This window comes from Grampus griseus, assembly GCF_964374135.1.
Source record: "Grampus griseus genome assembly, chromosome: 8".
Taxonomy (NCBI): domain Eukaryota; kingdom Metazoa; phylum Chordata; class Mammalia; order Artiodactyla; family Delphinidae; genus Grampus; species Grampus griseus.
This window is the reverse complement of record NC_139002.1, coordinates 74,486,835-74,507,713: the sequence shown is the minus strand read 5'-3', so window position 1 is coordinate 74,507,713 and position 20,879 is coordinate 74,486,835. Positions and strand designations below refer to the sequence as shown.

At 49.3% G+C, this 20,879-nt stretch overlaps 1 protein-coding gene across 3 annotated transcripts in view; it reads right to left on the bottom strand.

Annotated features, from left to right (window-relative positions):
• The window catches only part of NAV2 (neuron navigator 2), a 399,261-nt gene that overhangs the window by 52,183 nt on the left and 326,199 nt on the right, over positions 1-20,879 (bottom strand). For 2 of the 3 annotated variants that reach the window (XM_082660768.1, XM_082660770.1), the window contains exons 14-20: positions 15,247-15,538; positions 13,799-14,501; positions 10,705-11,172; positions 9,974-10,039; positions 8,616-8,660; positions 6,005-6,165; positions 4,444-4,632 (exon numbers count right to left, since the gene is read on the bottom strand). In XM_082660768.1, coding sequence (XP_082516894.1) covers positions 4,444-4,632; positions 6,005-6,165; positions 8,616-8,660; positions 9,974-10,039; positions 10,705-11,172; positions 13,799-14,501; positions 15,247-15,538 — 1,924 coding nt within the window. The remainder of the gene's footprint in view (positions 1-4,443; positions 4,633-6,004; positions 6,166-8,615; positions 8,661-9,973; positions 10,040-10,704; positions 11,173-13,798; positions 14,502-15,246; positions 15,539-20,879) is intronic. The other variant, XM_082660769.1, reaches the window with a different exon arrangement.

Here is a 20,879-nt window from a genome sequence, read left to right as displayed (position 1 = left end):
GCAAGACAGGCTTGGGGCCGCAGGCAGAGAGGAGCGCATCCGGCAGGCTTCGGGTGGAGGTAATTATTTTTCTCCGTAATTCATTCCTCTCACTTGTAAATGGCAACAGCGAGGCTGTGGTCCAAAGAAAGAGTCCTTGCTTTCCAGATCAACCCAGAGCTAAATATGGCTGCCTGAACCACTGCAGCTGGCCTTCCTTCAAGAAAACTGAGCCAAGGCAGAGCCCGGGTTACGTGGCTGGGATACTTTTGGACCACAGAATGCTTGTGAGACTTACGAAGCCAGAGCAGCAGAAGCATGCTCCGCAGCTTCCTCCCTATACCTGTACCTCCAAAAATCTGAAGATACAAGGCACCACGGAGAATATCTAGGCCTTCTCTGCCGCTGACTCAGCTGAAACCCAGAGAGGTGGAACAACCTGCCTAAGGTGCTACAGCATTCAGGGACAGAATCTGCAGACCAGAAAGCTGGAGGTGGCTTTGCCCTCGAGTGACCTTGTTTACTGGTATCTGAGGGTTTTTTGTTTTGGGTAAAGCTTTTTGGTATATTTAGAACGGTTTCCTAAACCCCTCATTCAGTCTACATAGGCACAATCTGGGGCCAAACAAGCAAAAAGTGCATGTTTGAGAAGAACTAGAAGGCACAAGTAGGGGTGAAATCACAGGATGGAATGAGACAACTGGGCATACTCCAGCCAATAAAGCAAACAAATGCCTCTGTTGTCACACTTGGGCACCATATATATATCTACGGATATAGATACAGACGTAGATATATGTATATATTCAGCTTCATACTAATCGAGCACTTCCTCATACTACCATTTGAAGTAATCCTCATCATCATAGAGAATTTGTAGGTAATATTCCCAGACAGGGCAGGAATTTCTATCCCTAATGAACACAGGAGTAAATTTAGGTCCAGAGAGGCTAAGCCATGTGGTCAAGCACACACAGCTGGTCAGTAGCAGAGAGAGAAAGTGAGTCTGGGTATTGCACTCTAGTCCTCGCTCTGCCACTGGGGGCTGTGGAAGGAAGGAGTCGGTGAGAATGAGATGCAGTTCTGATGGCTAATGGGCTGCCCTCTCAACCAGCGGAGGAAGCATAACTGAAAATGGCGACCACGCTGATGAAGGTGCAGGGTTTGCTTCAGACACGAAAGAAAGCCCAGCTGTGGCCAAGGAAGAGACAAGTGTAAGGCAGGATTGGGTAGAAACACAGAGGGCTGAGAATCAGGAGTTCAGGACATAGTTCTGGCTGCAAAAAGTCCCCAAGTCACTTCCTCTGTTCAACTTTGCCATAAACAAGATGGGGTTGAAATGGCCCATGGGGAGAAGGATAAAACCAAACATGACAACTGTAACAATAGCTACCACTGAACTGAGTACTTACTATAAACCCCTTTCAAAGTCATTCTGCTAAATGCCTTCCAGGATTTATCTCACCTAATCTTCACTTCAGTCCTCTGAAGTAGGTACAGTTGTACTTATTTTCCACATTCTAGTGAACAGGAAATAGGCTGAACAGGGTCAAGTCCCTTACCCAAAGTCACCTTGCTAACAGTGGAGGTGCCAGGACTTGAATCCAAGTGTAACTCAGGGGCTAGAAACACAGGAGAGCTGCAACAAAGATTTATTTACTAATAAGCTGCTCTGTTTCTGTGGGCTCCATATGAACTGATTTAGACTGCACCAGTTCTTAGGGATGACTGGTAAAGTCCCTGGATTTTTTTTTCTCCAAAAACATTCATTTGAAAAGTGCCTCAAGCATCTCCCTAAAGTGCACTATTAAAGTTGACTTGAAGATTGCATAATGCATCTGACGGAAATTAATTTACCTGAAATAACCTTGAAAGGTTGCACCTGGGCCGTGCCTGTACCTCATCTACATATTTATGACTTCCATTTCCTTCAAAATGGAAAGTGCTAATTAAATCCCACAAAAACCTCACTCAAGTACTTGTGCTAATTCTTCCTAAACTTGCTTTCTGCTTTCTGGCATATGATATCTAACTGCCTCTTATCAATATAAGGAGGTTCTATTCGGTCCCAACATGAGATGTGGATTTTCTCCCAACTGTTTCTGCAGTACCAGGAGTTTATACATTCCAGAGAGGGGGAAAAAAAAAAGTCGGCCCCCAATGGAATTAAAAACACCGAATTGCACAAGCCCTATTTTGTTTTTGTAATGTAATAGCCTTGGAAGAAATAAAATCAATCTGATGTCAAATTTCCCAAAAGATGAAGATGTTACATGTTTCTTAGTGTATCGACAGCAGTCTCTACCTCTTCTCCCCAAAGTTGATTTTACCGCTGCGCTTCAGTTCCACATCACCATGAATCATCAGGGTTTACAAAAGTCTAGACGCTGCTTGTGGGCAAGCCCTTTATATCAATGTCACTTTGACATCCCGGATATGCCACAGTGGTGCTGCCTGACGGCTTGATTCCAGATGGAATAAAAAAAACCCATCTGATGATGATACTGTAATGGCCCTGGACCTTCATGAGGTCAAGTGTGCTTGTTTGGACAAGTTGCAGCACTGAACACGGTTCACTCAGGTACACACGGGACACAGCAGATGAATAGGGCACAGGGCACTCTCCATTCATGAGTCATTATCAGGAGGGCTGGGAAATGCTTTGTGGCCATGCTTGGTTCGCCCACTGATCAGAAAAATGTTAAAGACAAACTGCCTACTCCTTCACCTTACGGTCAACGTGCCCTCCACGATTACGACTGATTTCTAGCTCTTAAATCCAGCAAAACGCTCTCAGTAACTCAGGCTCTGCCCCTCCTTAATCCTCTGTCCCAGTGGGTTCCCACAGATGGATTTACAGACGAGTGTCTGCTCAATGGACGCAAATGATACATAAATCAGAGTGGAGAGAATTCAGGAAGATTAACCAGGGGGCGACTGCTCTGTAACTAAACTCTTTACAACTTTTGTTAAAAAGAACACTGGGCAGGGCAGAAGCTGACATCTTGCATCTCTCTCTCTCTTGACTTGTTTAGGGGTTTCCTCGACAGTCACAAGTTTATTTGTTCTTTCCTACCAGGAGGACACTGGGCATCTTTCCCCATTCTCACAGGGACCTGGGAGCAGAGGGAAGTGCCTGTGACTCCCCTCCCCACCCCCCATTCTGTTCTGTCACTGGCAGAAAAGGCACAACCAGGGCCATGGCCCTCAGCCTTGGCTCCATTTGCTCCAAGAGTCCCCCCTCCTCTGGCTGGGGACTTCCAGGACATCAATGCTGAAGCTCAGTTTTCAGGCTGTAACAGGTACTAACATTACTGGATTAACATTTATATATATTATCTCATTTAATTCTCATACTTCCATGAGCCTGGTACTCCTACTTCATCAGTGAAAATACAAAGGCACAGAGAGGTGAAGTTAACTTGCCCAAGATCATATACCTCAGAAGTAGTGGAGCTGGAATTCAAACCCTGGTATTATTATCCCATATTCTTAACCATTCGTCACCGGTACTGACACCAATGTCTTATCATCCCCATCTGTGGGAAGCTTTTGGGGGTGGGGGTGATATGCCTTCCCAACATTTTGACTGCTTGCTCACCTAACTCACACTTTGAGTGAAGTAGGAAAGAGAAATGAACTGAGTTAGGAAGATGGCTGATGAAGATGCCCACTGTAGTTTTCTGATTCAAATGAACAAAACATAAAAATCCAACACCAAATATTCCCAGTTAGCAAGCAAAGAAGGAAAAGGGCAAGACTGAAAGCAAGAAACTTAAAAAAACTGGTGCTTGAGAAAAGAAACAGAAAATTCTGGAGCGAAGGGGAGAGGCGTGGCTGCCGACAGCCTCCCAAAGCCATACGGGTGTGTTGGCACAGGGAAGCGAACTCTCCAGTAACTGGCGTTGCCAAGATGGTGTGCCAGCGGCTGAATCTCACAGTGGCTGTGCATGCCAAGAAGCTAGGGCCCACGTCCAAGGGAGAGAAGCCTGGAGCGGAACTCGGTCAACCCCAGGGTTCACCCGTGTTTTGTCTTCCCTACAGTCCTTTTTAGGTTTTGTTTTGTTTTGGTTTTTTTTGCGGTACGCAGGCCTCTCACTGTTGTGGCCTCTCCCGTTGCGGAGCACAGGCTCTGGACGCGCAGGCTCAGCGGCCATGGCTCACGGGCCCAGCTGCTCCGCGGCACGTGGGATCTTCCCGGACCGGGGCACGAACCCGTGTCCCCTGCATCGGCAGGCGGACTCTCAACCACTGTGCCACCAGGGAAGTCCTTCCCTACCGTCCTGCGAGGTTAATTAAGAGTCAGACCCTACAATTCAGAGTTCCCCAGCCCCCCGCCCCAGAGTAAGTGGCGAGTTGGAAACTTGTACAGGTGGACTCTTAGGTCAGTGAAGTGAACTCGGTATGGAGGACTGTTAACCGCTCTGCACAACGTGAGAGAGGGTCAACCTCCTTGCTTCTTACCTTCTTCAAACCCATCCCGGAATGAGCCCGAGCGGCTCATGGTTCGGCTCTTCTCGTCCAGGGACATGGAGCTGTTCCGGAAGCGGCTGTCCGTGTACGGGTCGTACTGCCCGTCGGCGTTGGAGAGGCTGTGGGTCCTCAGCATGGTCGGGTTGGACAAGCTAATCTGGGTGACAGTGGTGGGACTCGCTGGAAGGAAAGGAGTCAGTCAAAGGGCTGGAGATTCATGTCCCGGCTCAAATCCTAAAGGGGGACGAAGAGGAGGCCGCTTACGATGAGCCATCCCCGTCCCCGTCAGCTTCTCTCCCTTGTCTATTTTCTCAAAGGTGGTCACACCGGCACCTGAGTAACACACTTACAGCTAAAAATGAGGGAGGAAAGGTGGGTCAGTTCCAAAGCGAGGCTCTGGGCCTCAGCTTTCCAACCTGGCACATTCAGACAAGCTAGTGTCACCTTCCAGGCATGAGCTAATTACTTTCTGGGCTCATCTGGAACAATTCTCCCTAAAGCCAAAAGCCCAAAATAGTCCAGCCGGGCTTTTGATCAGATGGGAAGCATTTGTGCATGACAAGAAGCCCTTGCCTCAAAGAGTTACAGCCAGGAAAGAACAATATGAACACAGGTCTCACTGTCTCAGACGGGGAAGAGTTCATAATGGTGCCGGCAGAGCTTCAGTGCAAAGGGGTGCATTTACCTTCGCCGAAACTAGCTTTCTTATTAAAATCCTGTCCATTTCAGTAACGTAAGATAGTTCAGAAGTATGCCTTCGGTTCATTAACGATGAGGAGTTAACCCTTACTTGATCAGAAGTCCTGAAAGACTGAGTTTATTATTTACAATAATCAGAAAAGGCTGCCTCTCTGAAGAACGAGATGAGACTGGAGAAAATATTTCCCTCTCTTTCCGTCTTGGAAGGAGCAGCTCTCATCCTGCCACCTTCGTGTAACCGTTCCCAGTCACTTCAGCCAGGACTGTTCTTTCCTTTTTCTGTGTATACTTGCTACCGGATCATATGCAGTTTTTACACGGATTCATAGAAAGCTTTGGACTGTTCTCTTTTACCTATCTATGAGTCTGTGTGGGTGTTTGTCTCCCTAAAAGAAGCATCCGTTGACATGTCAGCAGGGACCGTGTTACAAATTCTTTTCCTTCCCTCACTGTGCCAGTCAAAGCATGATGTCACCGGTAGGCATTTCCAAGAATATCTGCTCGGTCAAAACCTGATCTTTATTTCCGGTTTAATAAAGCAATGAGGATGACCAAACATGGGATACGCTATAAAACCTACATCTTCAGAGGTCTTAGAATACATTCTTCTCATTCCGTGGATGGTTTGCTCTTTGCTATAACCCCACCTATATCAACCGTGTAGAGAAAATTACTGATAGAGAACCAAGACATATTTTTCTTTTCTTTTGCTATCAATTGCCTATAATCAAACTACACTGCTGAGGGCTGATCAGATACTGAGAGTGATGTGACCACAGGTCTCTTTCAAAATGCAAGATAACCTCTGCCCTAAGGCGCTGATCAACACAGTTAATGCCAAGTAGCTACTCACCAAGCTGAGAAAAGTTGAATCTTGTTCCGGAGGGAGAAGTTACACTGGAGCCAGAGGAGAAAGGAGAGTTGGCGGCCGTGTCCTGCAGGCCTCCTGCAGAGTGGGACCGTAACCATTCTTTTGCGTCTTCTTGTGTGCGAAGCTGGGAGGTGGGGGTGTACCTGGACAGACAGAAATCAGGCTGGGATTAACTACGAACAACGCTTATGAAAATGAGCTCTCTGGAGCTGACGATAAGCATATAAAAAGAAAATATACATCCAAAGGTGACGTTTGAAAAATCAGATCGCTACACATTCCAAAACTCACAAAGTTTCTCAAAACCTTTTTTGCCACTTGGCTGTCTTTGGGGGAAAACTGCAATTCCTTTCAGTTTTGAGGGAACTACATAAAGGGAACAAGATGGGTAAACGCTCAAACGAGCCGTCCCTGGGCGTATCTGTAACATGTTGATTCATGACGGTGTCATTTCAAAGCCTCCACCTTGACAGGACTGAAGCAGCAAAACAAGCTGCTGTCAGAGCTCTGAGGAAGTTTTAATTAGATAGCTCATGGCATCTGCATTCTGGAGGGCAAGTAAGTGGCCATGAATCACGGAGTTATCAGAAACCAGACACGTAAAGGAAGGTATGAGGAGACCGACGCTGACAGTAGTTACTAGATCTGGTAGAAACCAGTCTTCACAACAGGAACCCAAATCATTGGGTCTCACACAGGGGAGGGTCTTCAGAAGTCATGGGGTCCACCTCGTCATTAATTCTGAAATGTATATTTGGTAATGATTTATTGAACGTCCCCAACGTGCCAGGTGCCTTCACAGACGTTATCTTACTGAAGCCTCGGACTCTCCCAGCAACACAGATGCTATTATTCCTGTTTTACATTCAGGGGAGCTGACGGCCTGCCTTGAATCACGTGCCGAGATTTCAATCCATATTTGTCTGATTCCCAAATCCATTACAGATGCTGCCTGTGGGCTCTTCTCATTATGCCCACAGGCAGCATCTCGAATGTCTGAAGTGTCCCAGAGGCCAGAGTACTTTGGACTTATAAACAGATTACCGTGGGGTTACTACTGATTACGTAAATAGAGGGTCCTCTTGACTTAGGACAAGGTGTTGTCCATGTGTTGGTATTGGATGTGTGTGTGTACGGAGCGGGTGAGCTAGAAAGGGAGTCACAGTGAGAGGGAACATAAACACGATTCTTCCTTAATGTTTTTACTATAGTTGGACTTTCTAGGTCCCATCAATTGCCTGAGGATACCCTGTCACTTACCTCTATTCTGAATTCTTTTAAAAACTGATTTTAACAGCTAGAGCTACATAATTTTCACAGAATAGATCTGCTCCAGAAATATACACACTAGCATTACGAAATGGCGATATTCGAAGATGTGAGCTTCCTCTGGGAGCGACGCTGGGGCGTCAAGGTCAAACTCACGTGAAGAGTGGATATGATTTAAGCATCAGCCTGAGTGCCGACAAGCATGACGGAAACTGTTGAGTACTAAAGGCCTTGCCAACTGCCCCCTCGAAGGCCACCGTGCTGAACTTCCTCCGTCTGGAGGTCGGTTGGGGCTTTTTCAATACTTTTATTCTTAGGTTTTTAGATTTGGCTTTACTCGGAACTCCTGTTGAAAGGAAGCATTGATACCTACCTCCCATTACTGGTCAAAATGCTCTCAGCCTTAAGAACTGCTGGTTATTAACTACAGACATACACGACAGCAACGTAACATTTCATTCCAAGTTCCATGTTTTGCGAAAGCACTTACTGCTTGGTGCGGGGTGAAGCCGATGCTACAAAGAACGAGGTGTTTAGAGAGCGGGAGAAACAACAGCTGTAACCACGGGACATTAAGATCACGGGCCAGGCGTTAGGACTGAAGTCCTTCTGGGTGGCAAAGTGAGGTGGATGGCGTGAGCAGAGGTGACTTATAGCATCTTGTTTCACCAGGACCGGCGCCAAAAACGAGCCATCACTTACAGTGAATGCAAGGACATTCGCTCTTGGAAAGGAAGTCCTTACTTTCTTTACATCAAAAAAATGAACACACCCATGTCTTGCTGGGCATTGAAAAGCGACCCGATTTTCAATTAGAATATTCAGCCAAGTGCAAAGCACCTGTCCTCAGCAACTTTCTATGGGCCAGAAAGTTAAAAATCTTCAAATTGGCGGGGGTGGGGGTGGGGGGGATATTTCTCTCCTTTGCTCTGTGTCCCGGCTGACAAATCAACATGCTACAAGTCATATCCTTTCTCTTGGAAGACAGCCCGTGAATGGAATGGTCATGGCAAAGTGATCAGCGATTAAACCCACTGGCCCCAGAAGAAGCGGTCACCGCTCTCCGGGCTCGCTCAGGGATGGCTGTCATGAGATGGTCTGACCACAGTAAGCCTGAAAGAGCACAGCCTCTGCTCAAGCAAAGAAGCCGACACACAGAGAGATGAGAACGAGAGGGTTGCGCGGGGAGCCATCGTCCAAAGGGTCCTGCTGCCAAAGCGGGGACCCCCAGCCCGGCCCGAGCCCCACCAGCCACGAGAGAGCCGCACAGCCAAGCCCCAGAGCCACACCAGATGGCACGGATGCAAGGAGAAAACACAGATACCTGAGTCCTTTTTTAGGCAAAGTGTTCCTATCAAGGTGCGGGTCACTGTAGGAAAGTCAAAACAAACATAAGAACCTCAGAGAAGCACAGGGTAAGCAGGCCATGTGAGGGGGGAAAGGCTAAGGACGAGCCAAGAGATCTGGAGGAAGAGACTCACTTCACCAGGGAGGGGTCCTCTGCATGCAACACATCCACAGCCACGGGAACAAAGGAAGCCCAGGCCTGCGCCCACACCCAGGCATCCTCCACCCCCGTCCCCAGGAGGCCTGATCCACTCGGCCCCAACTGCTCCACCTTTTCCACGGGTTCAAAGCCCAACTCAGGATCTGCCCCCCATCTGGAAGCAGAGCCCATGCCTTCCGCGGCAGAGAGACACGCCGGGCTCCCCGCACCCCTAAGCACTCTGGCCCGCCACCAAATGCCACTGGCGATGACTTCAAGTGAGAGAAGGGACTTGCTGGAGAGTTTCAAGAGGCCAGCAGTCTGTATATTTGGAATTCATCTGGAACAAGTGAATTCCAGGTCCCTCTCAGTTTCCGAGGCTGTCATTGGGCGGAGCTAGGAGCTGAGCCCTGGGCAGAGTCGGGGCACGTTACGACCTGCTGGCTGATAAAGTCACAGCATTCGGATTTCCAAGGAGCTAGGTTTAAAGGCTTGGTCTATGAGTCTGACAAAAGCAAAGTTGTTGCTGTTAATGGGGTGAAGAGGGTTTTCATTAATTTTTTTCCCCCTGCTCATTACGTTTGGCCAAGCCATGGCTTCCCCACAAACTCAAGGTCAAGATCCATGTCTGAGGCCCACCCTCAGGGCATCTGGGGGCCAACAACACTCCACATATTCTTCTTACAGAAAACGGGCACACAGAACACCACAGCCTGCGAGACACAGAGCCAATCCGCAGCAGAGGCCTTTGAGAGGGCAAAGAGCCAGCTGCGTGGGGAGCAGGGGTGTGGGAGACAAAGGTGAGGGCCGCAGAGCCGCGTGGTGGGCGGCAGGTCACTTCTGGGCTCGGAGGGGGAGGGGAGAGAGGAGAAAGGGCAGGAAGCTGGGAAGCAGGAGCATGCCACGGGGAGGCTGAGATGCCAGTGAGGGCTTCTGCCGCCCCTCGCCAGGTGGCAGGCTTGAGGTTCCTTCCCAAGCTGGGAGAGGAGGGGCCAGCCCCTCTCCACCTGTTTCTGAGTTTTGTGGGCAGCGGAACAGACCCTCACAGGCATGTCTGGGGGGTCACAGAGCACACCGGGGCCACGAACACAAGCGGAAGCCGCAGGCCAACAGCCTCATACAAGACATCTGGCTTGACACAGGGGGGCAGAGGAAGCTAGAGGCTCGGTGGCGTCCCCGGCCTACAACGTCATTACCTGTCCTGTTTCCTGGGCAGAGTACTTCTGCAGAACTTAGGGCTAGCGGCAGGGGAAGAGAGAGGGCTAGAAGGCCAGGCAGGTGGAAAACAAGAGAAGGTGCATTAGATTGGAAGGAGGGGGTGGGGTTATTATACACGACTAGGACGTTTTTCTCATTTCCAGAGCTGATACTGGCTTTCTTCCCCATGTGGAGAAAATGGACATGTATCGCTACTGCGGTGAGATTCAGAGCTTTGAGGACAATTCTGGTTTCTTGATTTCCTATCGCTCTGGCCTGCGGCCCTTCAGTAGGAGGGTGTCTGCCCCGAGGACCAGCATGTGGACTGGGCTGCTTAAGGAACATCCCACCACACGTTCCGCAGCTGCAGCCGCCCCCTGCTCGGACAACACAATTACAAGGGGCAGGGAAGGAGGCAGTGATGAGCAAACAATAAAAAGGAAGGACTTCGAAAGCGGAATGCCCTTTCAAAAGGCAGCATGAAATCTGCCCCCAAGAGACTTCCAGCAGCTCCATGCACTGAGAAAAACCACAGTGAAAAAGACAACAGGAAGCAGAGCCAGGCTTAATCCATCCCCAACTGGCTTCCCTCTGGAGAGACGGCAGTGATCAGGAAGAGAGAAATCTCCCAGCAAAGGTGAGCTAACACTTGGGCTTCCTGACATAATCTTTGGACTCCCGGAAGGGCGTCTTTCGGGGAGATAAAGGCAGCCAAATACACAGCACCAACCTTTCCGACAGTGTGGTCTTCACACTGTTGGTTCTGACAAAGGGGGTCAGGGCGTCATCCTTAGAGGCGGCAATGAGGCCGGTGGAGGAGTTGTGACTCAGCGCCCCTCCGCTGCCCAGGGAGATGTCAATGGACTCGCAGCTGGTGTGGAGGCTGCTGACCGACTGGAAGCCCAGGCCGTCCTTGCTAACGGCCGAGGAGCTGCTGGCGTTGGTGCCCCACGTGAGGCTGTTGGAGGGGCCCGAGTGGGCGGAGCTGGGGCTGGAGGCCAGGGGGGACTGGGTGCTGTCTGCGTTCTTACTGTAGAGAGGGCTGCTGCTGCCGCTGCTCAGGACGCCGCTGCCCGAGGGGGACTCTAAGTTACCTTGCTGGCTCAGGGTGGCATGAGGGTTGGAGATGACCACCGAGTTTTTCATGTTTTCGGCTGTGGCGATGGGCACTTGCTTGGTAGGCTTCCCACCAAAGAGTCTGCGAAGAGACAAAGGTTTACACGGGTTGAACACCCAAAGCCCAGGGACGCCGGCCGTCAGAGGAGGGCAGGGCACAGGAGCTAGTGAGAGTCCCTGGGGAGGGAGGCGCAGTCCTTTCTACAGCTCGAGGCGCTCCCCTGGGAAAGGCTGCCACACAGCGGGCCAGGGCACTGGTGGAGCAAAGGCTCCACCTTCAAGTTCTAGGATGCTGCTGAGACCCTGGATCTACCTGAGCCAAAGGGAGACGGGGAGTAATTTTCTACAGGCCTATCCCTCACTGGTCCAACATCTTGCTTTCCTTTCTTTCCATAAATAGAGTAACTAGAAAACTGCCCTTGCCCAGGAAACATCTCAAGGGAAAAGACCACCTTTGTATCCATGACCCCAGGCACAAAGCAGGCACTCCGTTTATGACCGTTCAGCTCCAAAGGAGTTGGTTTCTTTGATCTCTAAGCAAACATGCAGAATCAAGAACAGGAGGCTGGATCTGGAGGCGGCCTGGGCAATGCAGCCTCTCAGATGTATTCTCACAGAAAGCCCAGCCTGAAAGATGTGTCTTTTAGGTCCAGAGAGCTAGTACTGTCCAGTGATACACACATACCTCGTGGGGTTCACAAGATGTTCAACCAGACACGCTGGGTGTGAACTGTGTCTCTGTGACAGACACACAGAAATGCCATTGCGTGTCATCTCCCCCACTGCTCATGACCACAAATGTGCTGTCAGAACACAGGGAATGGCACAGACGCTTCCCTCTTCCGCTGGCAGAGGGTTCTCTGGTAGGATGGAGAAACTGTCTTAAAGTCGAAGGACAGTACATACTCTAGAAATGTAACGGCTTTATTCTATCCACTAAAACTGTCATGGAACAGGTATCTCCGAAAAGAGACGATACTACTGCATACTATGATAGGCAGGTTGCCTTTCACCCAGCTAGTCAAGGTGGTGTGAGTTTGACCTCCGACCTCTCCAAACAGTTGTTACAAATCCCAATTGTTGTAAAAATAAACAAACGCATAAGCAACCCTCACTACAATGTCTGGTGACAGAAGAGGAACACTTTTTGCCTGGTGACAGAGAAAGAACTATCCTGCTGCAGAACCTTGGCTTTAGAGTACTTACACACCTCCAGTGTCAGGGACCTCACTACTTTATACTCCAAAGGCTAACTGGCTCCGTTGCCAAGCACTTCCAATTGTTACAAAACCAAAATCTAACCCACCTTCTTCCAACTTTTATGCCTTGCTCCTAATCCTGCTATGTGTAACTACACAGAAAAAGCCCCATCTTTTGTCTGTTAGTCCTTCAAACCATTTGAAGAGAGCTACCACACTTCACCTAAGGTTCCTCTTCTTCATACTAATGCACAACGAGAGAATTCAGAACACCTTAACAATTCAGGAAAAATGTAATTGCTAGGAGTGGGCTGAAAGGTGCTCAATTCACAGCCTAAGAAGCTGCATGCATTTTCAAGTATTCTATTACACTAGCCTAAGGGTCTAATAAAATGCCTTTGTAGTTACTAAAGGAAATCTATAATACCAAAGAGCAAATATTACATATAATACTTGAGGCAAGAAGCAGAGAAAATTTTCATTTACAAGGCAACCTGTTAAAACAACAAAGAGCAGCCCAATAAGACTTTCCCCTGAAAAAATAATCATTACTGAAATTCTAATAATCAAGTCTAGACAAAGAACAGTGAACTGCTGCATTATACCTTTCATGTGGAATGCTTCTTCTGAAGGCTTTGCAAACATTCCCATTCATCCCCAAATATGTACATGTGCACATAATTTTTATTTTTTCACTGCTAAGTTTTCTATCCTTGGACTTACTCTTTCTTACGACAAGAAATTTCCTGAAAAGGTAGGATGAACTCTGCTCTATGCAGCTGCAGTTTAAAGCGAAGAATCAATTTTAACGTACAAATTTCCACCCGTTGTGGAAGTACAGGAAAATGCCTTTTCAGGTAATAGGAAATCAAATTCTCTTTTTCAAAAACGCTTCTGCTTTGAGTTGTTCTTTTTTCTTTTTTTAAAGGAAGCTAAAATTTCAGACACTGATTTGGAATTACGCGTGCAGTATAAAAAAGTATGCGGGGGATACTGGACTATTTGGGGAAAAGATCTGGCCATTATGCCATTGTCTGGCATAAAGATGAGGAATCTGAGCCACAGATTAAAAACAAAACTGCTTCCAGATCTAAGGGAGTATTAGGATCTCATCTTCGATGGTAGCTAACTTTTATTGAGCACTTACTATGGGCCAGATGTAGCTACGTAGATTAATGGACACAAGAACCTGTAGGTAGGTATCATCATCCCAATTTTACAGATGAGAAAACGGAGGCAGAAGTATTAAGAGAGGTTACATGGTGGCTAATTAAGGTGGACCTAGGATTCAAACCCAGGATGATTGATTCCAGAGGCTTATGTTTTTCACGCCAACATGGGAAAATAATCAGTTGAGCAGAATTGCTGGCAGCATCCAACCAAACAGCTTTACCCAAGGACTGAAGTGGAGAAAACCAGAGGCGGCTTCAGCTAAGAAAACAGGAAGTTATTAATCCAGGATGCCACTCCACGTATTCCAGTTCCGCTCAGTGCCATTTACCCACTTACCTGCGGAGCGTGGGAGAGGCCACATCAGGGTACTTGGCCCCTGGCTGGAGAGTGGCCTGAGCCGCACTAGACACAGGCTGGGCTGCCGGGTTCACCTTCACTGAGTTACAGGAAGCCACGCTCTCGTTGTCGGATGAGATGCCTTTCTCCTTATCGGTCTGGTTGACCAGACCTGGCAGAGAGCTGCCCAGGGCTGTCTTGGAAGGCTCCCTCAGCTTGGGCACCGGCAGGCCTGCTGACTTGCTACTGATGTTGGAATCTATGCTGCTGGTACTAGACCTGTTCCCAGCCCCATTCCGGCTGGTGGATTTACTGGGCCTTGGCAGACTCCGGTACTGTAAATTTGTCCGGGAGCTAAGAGACAGATACCCATCATCCTGATTCTGAGCCCCATCCATGCTTGTCTTCCGACCGGTGGACCGACCGACAAGTGCGGACGACTTTGGGATTTTGCCCAGTGTGGCTGACCTGCTGGTGACAGTGGCCCCACTGGCTGTGATCATGGCCAAACCAGCGGCAGAGCCACTCTGCTTCTTGAACCCAAAGCTGTTGGCGTTGGCAGTGGGCGTCCTGGAGCTGCCGGGGAGGGGTTTCTTGGATTCATCACCACTGCTGCGGCCAGCATCTGACGGGGAGCGCTTCACCTGGGAGGCTTTGGGAGACAGCCTTCCTTTCTCAGACACCTTTGCATCATCTGTTTTTCCTGAGAGAGAGATCAGAAAGGTTAGCCTGCAGACCAAGAAGTCAGCTCCGCCAGCTGACTGTTTAAAATTCTCCCCTCCTCCAAAGAACTAGCTCGCTTTCTCCTGGGGGAAAGCAGTCCCCTTGGAAGACAGAGGAAAGAGCTTTTTATAAAGATAAGCGCGTCTACAACTGTCACCGTGAGGCTTTTAGGGGATGTCAATGGTTTTCCTCATTCGCAAAGCAGTCTAGATTTACCCAGAATAAAGCAAAGCCAGCCAATTACTGATATGTCTGGGAAAGAGACCTTGTGTTTTATTGGCCATTCTCCCTCTGTCCATTGAAAAGCTGTCCCTATCATTTTCAAGGGGTACCCCACCTTCCTGCAAAAACACTGCCCTCCTTTACATACATCCTTAAATCATGGACAACGTCAATTCAACACACCGACAGCTCCTAACCACGTGCTCTTGAATAGCCTTCACTGGGTATGTTAGCTCTGACCCAGCACATGCTTAAACCGATTCAACATGTCTCGGCAGTTGAACCATCTTCAGAATTTCAGAGGCTCTCATGCTTACATACTTCCACTTGGAGAAAGGTAGGGATGTGAACCTTTCTGAAAGCTGGCTATGAGCAGAGTCTAAACCCTAAGAAGAAATACCTGTGCATTTTATAGGGATTTAAAAATATCATCAAGCCCTCGCTAGAGTGACTGCGGTTCAGGTTTTGAAAATGACAAGTACCCACACATGCCTCTGACTCACCAGTTCCTGGGGTCTTCAGCGTGCCTGCCGGAGCAGCCGGCTTCGTCCTCGGCATGGTGATGCCCACCTGAGCTGTCATGCCTCGCCGCCACGAGCCTGTCTGAGAGATGACGGGGTTCTTCTTGCCCGACGTGCTTTTGTCCGACTCGTCAGACACATCAGAAGGATTCCGCCTCCACTTCGACCCCGGCTCCATCTTTATGCCGCTGTCTGACCCTCCGTCTGACTTCTTGACGTCATCGCCAGACCACAGGGAATTCCTCTCCACCTGTGAGTGCTTCTCAGCGTCGGTCTGCGAAGGAGACCCTCTGAATTAGTCTTTCTCAAACCCCAGGCTAGAGGGCCCCTCACCCCAGAGCAAAAATGCCCATGCCCTGGACAAGTTAAGGGAAAAATAACAGATGACCACTTTAAAATGTTTGGGCCTTGTACTCTGGTTGTCTTGTTAGGAAGCCTGATATGTTGAGTCCAAGGAAAGTAAAGAATACGAATATGTCCTAAAAGGGAGTGAGGGAGGAGAGTAAAAAGAGCCAGAGGAAAACGAGGGACAGAGCCCCATGGAGGAGAACCAGTGGACGGAGCTGTGACAAAAATTCAGCCACCAGCTCTGCCACTTGGCGACCAGCCTCCTCGAGCTCCGGCAGCCCGAGCTCTACCCAGCTCACGGCCTCCCAGCCCATTTCCCTTTGTTCAAGAGCTCCCGATCACTCCAGTGGCAGCCAGATCTCTGGATCGAGCACAGCGCCACAGTCTAACGCACCGAGAGCGAGCGAGAGAGGGCGGCTGCTAGCTCCCCTCGAATCAGGGAGAGAGAGGGGCCGAGAGGAGGCGAAGCCTCAGAAGCCACTTCCTCCCCACGACACCATGTGCTCCCACCCAGCTCCATTCATATGCCGCTGCTGCCTCCTCTTGTGGGATTTTGTGCAGACGGGGGATATAATTAGCCAGCTTTCTTTGGAAGAGGCCTGACCTGCTGGCCACGGAGCCCAGGAGGGGACAGAAGCGTGATGGTTAATCATGTGCTGCAGTTAAAAGCCATAACTCGCTAACCAGAAAGCTTTGGGGGCCTCCCTAGGGGTTGGGGCCAGTCTGAGCAGATTTCAGCGGGGAGAAGCAGTGCAGTGAATGGGGAAGGGTGGTCAGCAGCAGTTTAGGGCGGCTCCCCTGCGATACAGGTCCCATATTTGCTGTACTTAACTACCAAGCGTGGGCAACACCAGCAAGGTAGCAAATCAAAACGACCCCCTGGCAAGAATCTGGCCTGATGCTCGTCACTCGAGATTAGTACCGATGGCTTCCTGCACGGAATACGCTGGCTAAGTGGGAGCAAAGATACATACAGACAAGCAGCCCAAGTTCAATCGCCTCTCTATCACCACCACAGCCTCCCCCCTCTCCCTCAGCCACCTCATGGGTGCCTTCAGTTGTTTGGTCATTCCTCAAACATTTCCACGAGGTACCAGGCATAGAGAGGACGACAGAAACACTCCTGGGCTGCAAGAAGCTCGTCGTTCAGCTGCGGCAAAGGACAGAGACAGAGGCGTCCCCACAGCAGGCACGCAATCAGGCTTGGTGAGGAAATGAGCAAATCGGTCGGCGAACACATGCTTCTCGAGCTACAGCACACTTTAACAAAACGACCTCATCCGATCCCGACCGCTGTCTGGTCAAGGAGGGTAAGCAGGTAAGTAGAACTGTCTTCATCTCAGTTTTACAGAGAAGTGGAAACTCACGGTACTTGCTCCGTGTCCCAACTACACCAGCCCGTGTTCCTTCCTCTAAATCTTCCAGTGTATTCATTCAACCAGAATTTCCTCCATGCCCGTGGTTTGCTGGGCACTATGGCGGGTCTGAGGACCTGTGAGTAAGATTGGTTCCCAACCCTTCTGAAGTTTATGATCCAGTGAAAGAGGCAGGGATTGGAAATATAAAAGAAATAAATGGAAAAAGACAAGGAGTCTGAGAGAAAATTACAGGCAGTGATGTAATTTAGATTATGATGATGGGGGTAAGTACAGTGGTCTGGTAAGGCCTTTTTGAAGAAGTGTCCTAAAGAATGAGCAGAAACTTACCGAGAGAAGAGTTTAGGGAAGAGCATGCCAGGTAGAGGGAAGAGTGTGTGCAAAGGCCCTGAGGCAGAAAATATCTTGGCTTTGGAAACATTCACTCAACAAATATTTACCGGTACCGCTGTGTGCCAAGCAAGCTTTTGGGTACTGGGAATACTACAATTAATGAGAACAAAATATCAATACGACTCATCAACCTCCTGGAGCTTATGTTCAAGTACATTCTAACACATTCTTTTACACTCTAAGAGGTACTGAAAACTTAGTACATACCACATCCTGGGGTACTGCATTAATTATTCCTTTAATGCTCCTATACGTTATTTTCCCTGATCAAATTATAGTGATGCTAATAGTAGGAGCAGTAACAATTAAAATTTACTAAACATTTACTATGTGCTAGGCACTGGGCTAAAGTGCTTTACATGTACCATTTAATTTAATCTTCACCAGAAACCTATGAGGAGGTTACAGTTCGTAGTCTCGATTTTACATGAGAACACTGAGGCACAGAGTGGAAAGGAAAATTGCCCAAGATCACACGGTGCAAGGATTCCAGGGAGCCTGAGTGCAGAGTCCATATTTTAGCCATCAGGCTATGCTGCCTTCCTGGAGAACAAGTCCAAGGACTTGAGGATGCTGCATGTCCAGGGGCACCTAACATAACACCTACACCCAGTAGATTCTCCTTCCACCCTGGCTGGCCGGTGGTTCCCCAGCTCCAATTCTGGAGCAGTTCCAGCCTAGCCTCTGGGTGGGACCTGCAGAACTGATTCCACCCCAGTGGCAGAGACAGTGCACACATCCCTGGTCTGGGACTACAGTTGAATCCCCCTCTGGAAAGAACAATCATCCAACCATCACAGCCCCGCAATGTATGTGGTCCAGGGTGGTAGGCTTCCCAGCTGCTCTCCGCACAGCGGCCTCTGCCCCGGGACATTACACTGGCTGTGAGTTCACATCTCCTTAGCAAATCCCTGCTGAGCTGTGTGCCAGGTCATGTGGTGGCACCAGGAGGGATTAAAAGATGAAGAAGGGCCAGGCTCTCTGCCCCCAGAGCTTACAACAGGAGGGCCAGCAGGACAGCCACATGGGATGTACAAAGAGCTGCACCCTCCCCTTTGCCAGCTGTGCCCATCTCAAGTGGTACCTCCTTTCTGTAGCTACTCCTACTGTAAGCCCACTTACTCCTTCAGCATCCAAGAGGGAAGGCAGGGAAACAGCCACACTCAAGGAGGAAGAGGGCCTGGAAGATGGGAGAGTTCTCCCCTGAGGGCCCAGGTTCCCCAGAGACTGAAGAGGGGAGGCCCGTCTTCTGAGAGCGAGAGGATGGAACCAAGGCGCTGAGGAACGAGGTGCAGCCATGGGGCGGGAGGTGGAGGGAAGAGCGTGGGCTTGGGGTCGGACAGACTTGAGGTCAAGTACTAGGTGCTGCAACTCCCTCCTGTGCTGTGTGTGACCCTGAAGGAAGTGGCTGAGCTTCTTTGAGATTGTTACCTTGTGCGCGAAACAGGGGTGATAACAGGTGTCTCAGAGAGCTGACGGTGGGCGCAATGAGCTCAAGGTGGAGGGACTCAATTTTAACAGTGGCTCTTTTGTCACCAACTGTCCCCCCTCTGAAAATCTCCGGCACTTTAGCATTTAATCTATTTCTGTCTTGCATTAAGGTGAACAGGGTACTTGTCTTTTGTGCTCTTAGGCCACAAGCCTCTAAGAAGCCAGAGACGCTGCCGTCTTCAAGCCCACACCATCCCTCGCAGACTGAGATGCTACACTGGCTAAAGTCTGAGTCCCAGTAATAACAGAAACTAGGATCAGCGTCAGCATCATTACCTGCTGCCTTTCTTACTGGGCACTGGGTGCCTCTGCACACATTATTAGCTCATCTAATCCTCTAAACTTGCACTTTTATCTGTATTTGACAGACAAGGAAAGCACAGGTGTGAAGAGGAAAGGTAACTTGCCTCAAGTCAGGAGCAGCAGGACCCAGCAGGTGGCACAAGGGGTGCCCCACCCACACCCCAGCCAAACCCTATCCTTACGTCCAGACCATCACCCGAGAGCATCCAGAGAGCCCAGGATTACTCAAGGTCACACAGGACAGGAATCCTTGCCACAGAATTCAGAATTTTGTTCCTTCAGTAGCCAAAAGTAAACTCACATGGAATTACCACTTTTTCCCCCTTGTATATTTTATTAAAATTTCAAAGGCAGTGAAAATGAGAGGAATCTTGACATATGCCTTTTTTGTACCTTGGCACCTGGAATGGAACCTTCCACAGACTGAGAGAAAATGCCGAGTCACAAGGACAGGAAGAGATAGATGAAAGGGATGTGGGGAAGTGATGTTCATGTGTGAGAAGTCTTCTGCCACCAACACACTGTCCTAAAAACAAAATGCTGCAAAACTTAAGACAAAATGCTCTGACAGGGCTTCCCTGGTGGCGCAGTGGTTGAGAGTCCGCCTGCTGATGCAGGGGACACGGGTTCGTGCCCCGGTCCGGGAAGATCCCACATGCCGTGGAGTGGCTGGCCCTGTGAGCCATGGCCGCTGAGCCTGCGCATCCGGAGCCTGTGCTCTGCAACGGGAGAAGCCACAGCAGTGAGAGGCCCGCGTACCACAAAAAAAAAAAAAAAAAAAAAAAAAATGCTCTGACACTACAAAGAAAGGACATGAATAACAGTCAACTTTTGGTTCCTGACATGAATGGAGGAAAGAAGCAGAGGTATAGGTAATATAGAGGAAGGAAGGAAGGAAGGAAAGGGAAAAAGGAAAAGGAAATGGAAAGGAAAGGAAACAAACGAAATGAACCATCTGAGCAACTACTGAGAATTAGGTTCTGAGGGAATTCCCTGGAGGTCCAATGGTTAGGACTCAGCGCTTTCAACTGCAGAGGGCCGGGGTTCAACCCCTGGTCGGGGAACTGAGATCCCGTAAGCAGAGTGGCACAGCCAGAAAAAAAAAAAGAAAAAAGAAAACGAATTAGGCTCATTTATCTGAAAGCATGTTCAGATAAAGAATGTCCATATCGCTCTCACACTCACCCTTCAAGATAAGCCTAGTTACCGTGATTTTATGTAATCACGGGGAGGCAGAGGCTTGGAGAGGTTGAGCTTATCCAAGGATGCCACAGAGCTAGGAGCTCAACCCTGACTTCAAAGGCCGTACCTTTTCCCTGACACTGCAGCCAGACTCACCAGCTCTCCTGGAGAAAGTTGGTCAAGAGGCTGTCAGACCCCAGGCAGGGAGATGCTTTGCCCAGAACACTGAGAAGCAGTGGGTATCTGGGCACGAGTGCCCCATCAAAGACCCTCCCCGTGCTCCTCGACATCCTTGAGGAGACAGTCACTCACAGACTAAGGGGACTTCCATCCCCCAAGGACCGCTCCTCTGTTACCGGCTGCCGCCTCTCTCAAGCAACTAAATGAGGCTGTTCCTCAGGCTTCCAGACGACAGCTCCCCTGTTCCTTAGATGTACTTCCTTTTGGCTGGTCTTCAGAGGCTTTTCAAATAAACTCAGGCAGGCAAGCTGTCCTCAACCTGCTTTCCCAGTGGACACACTG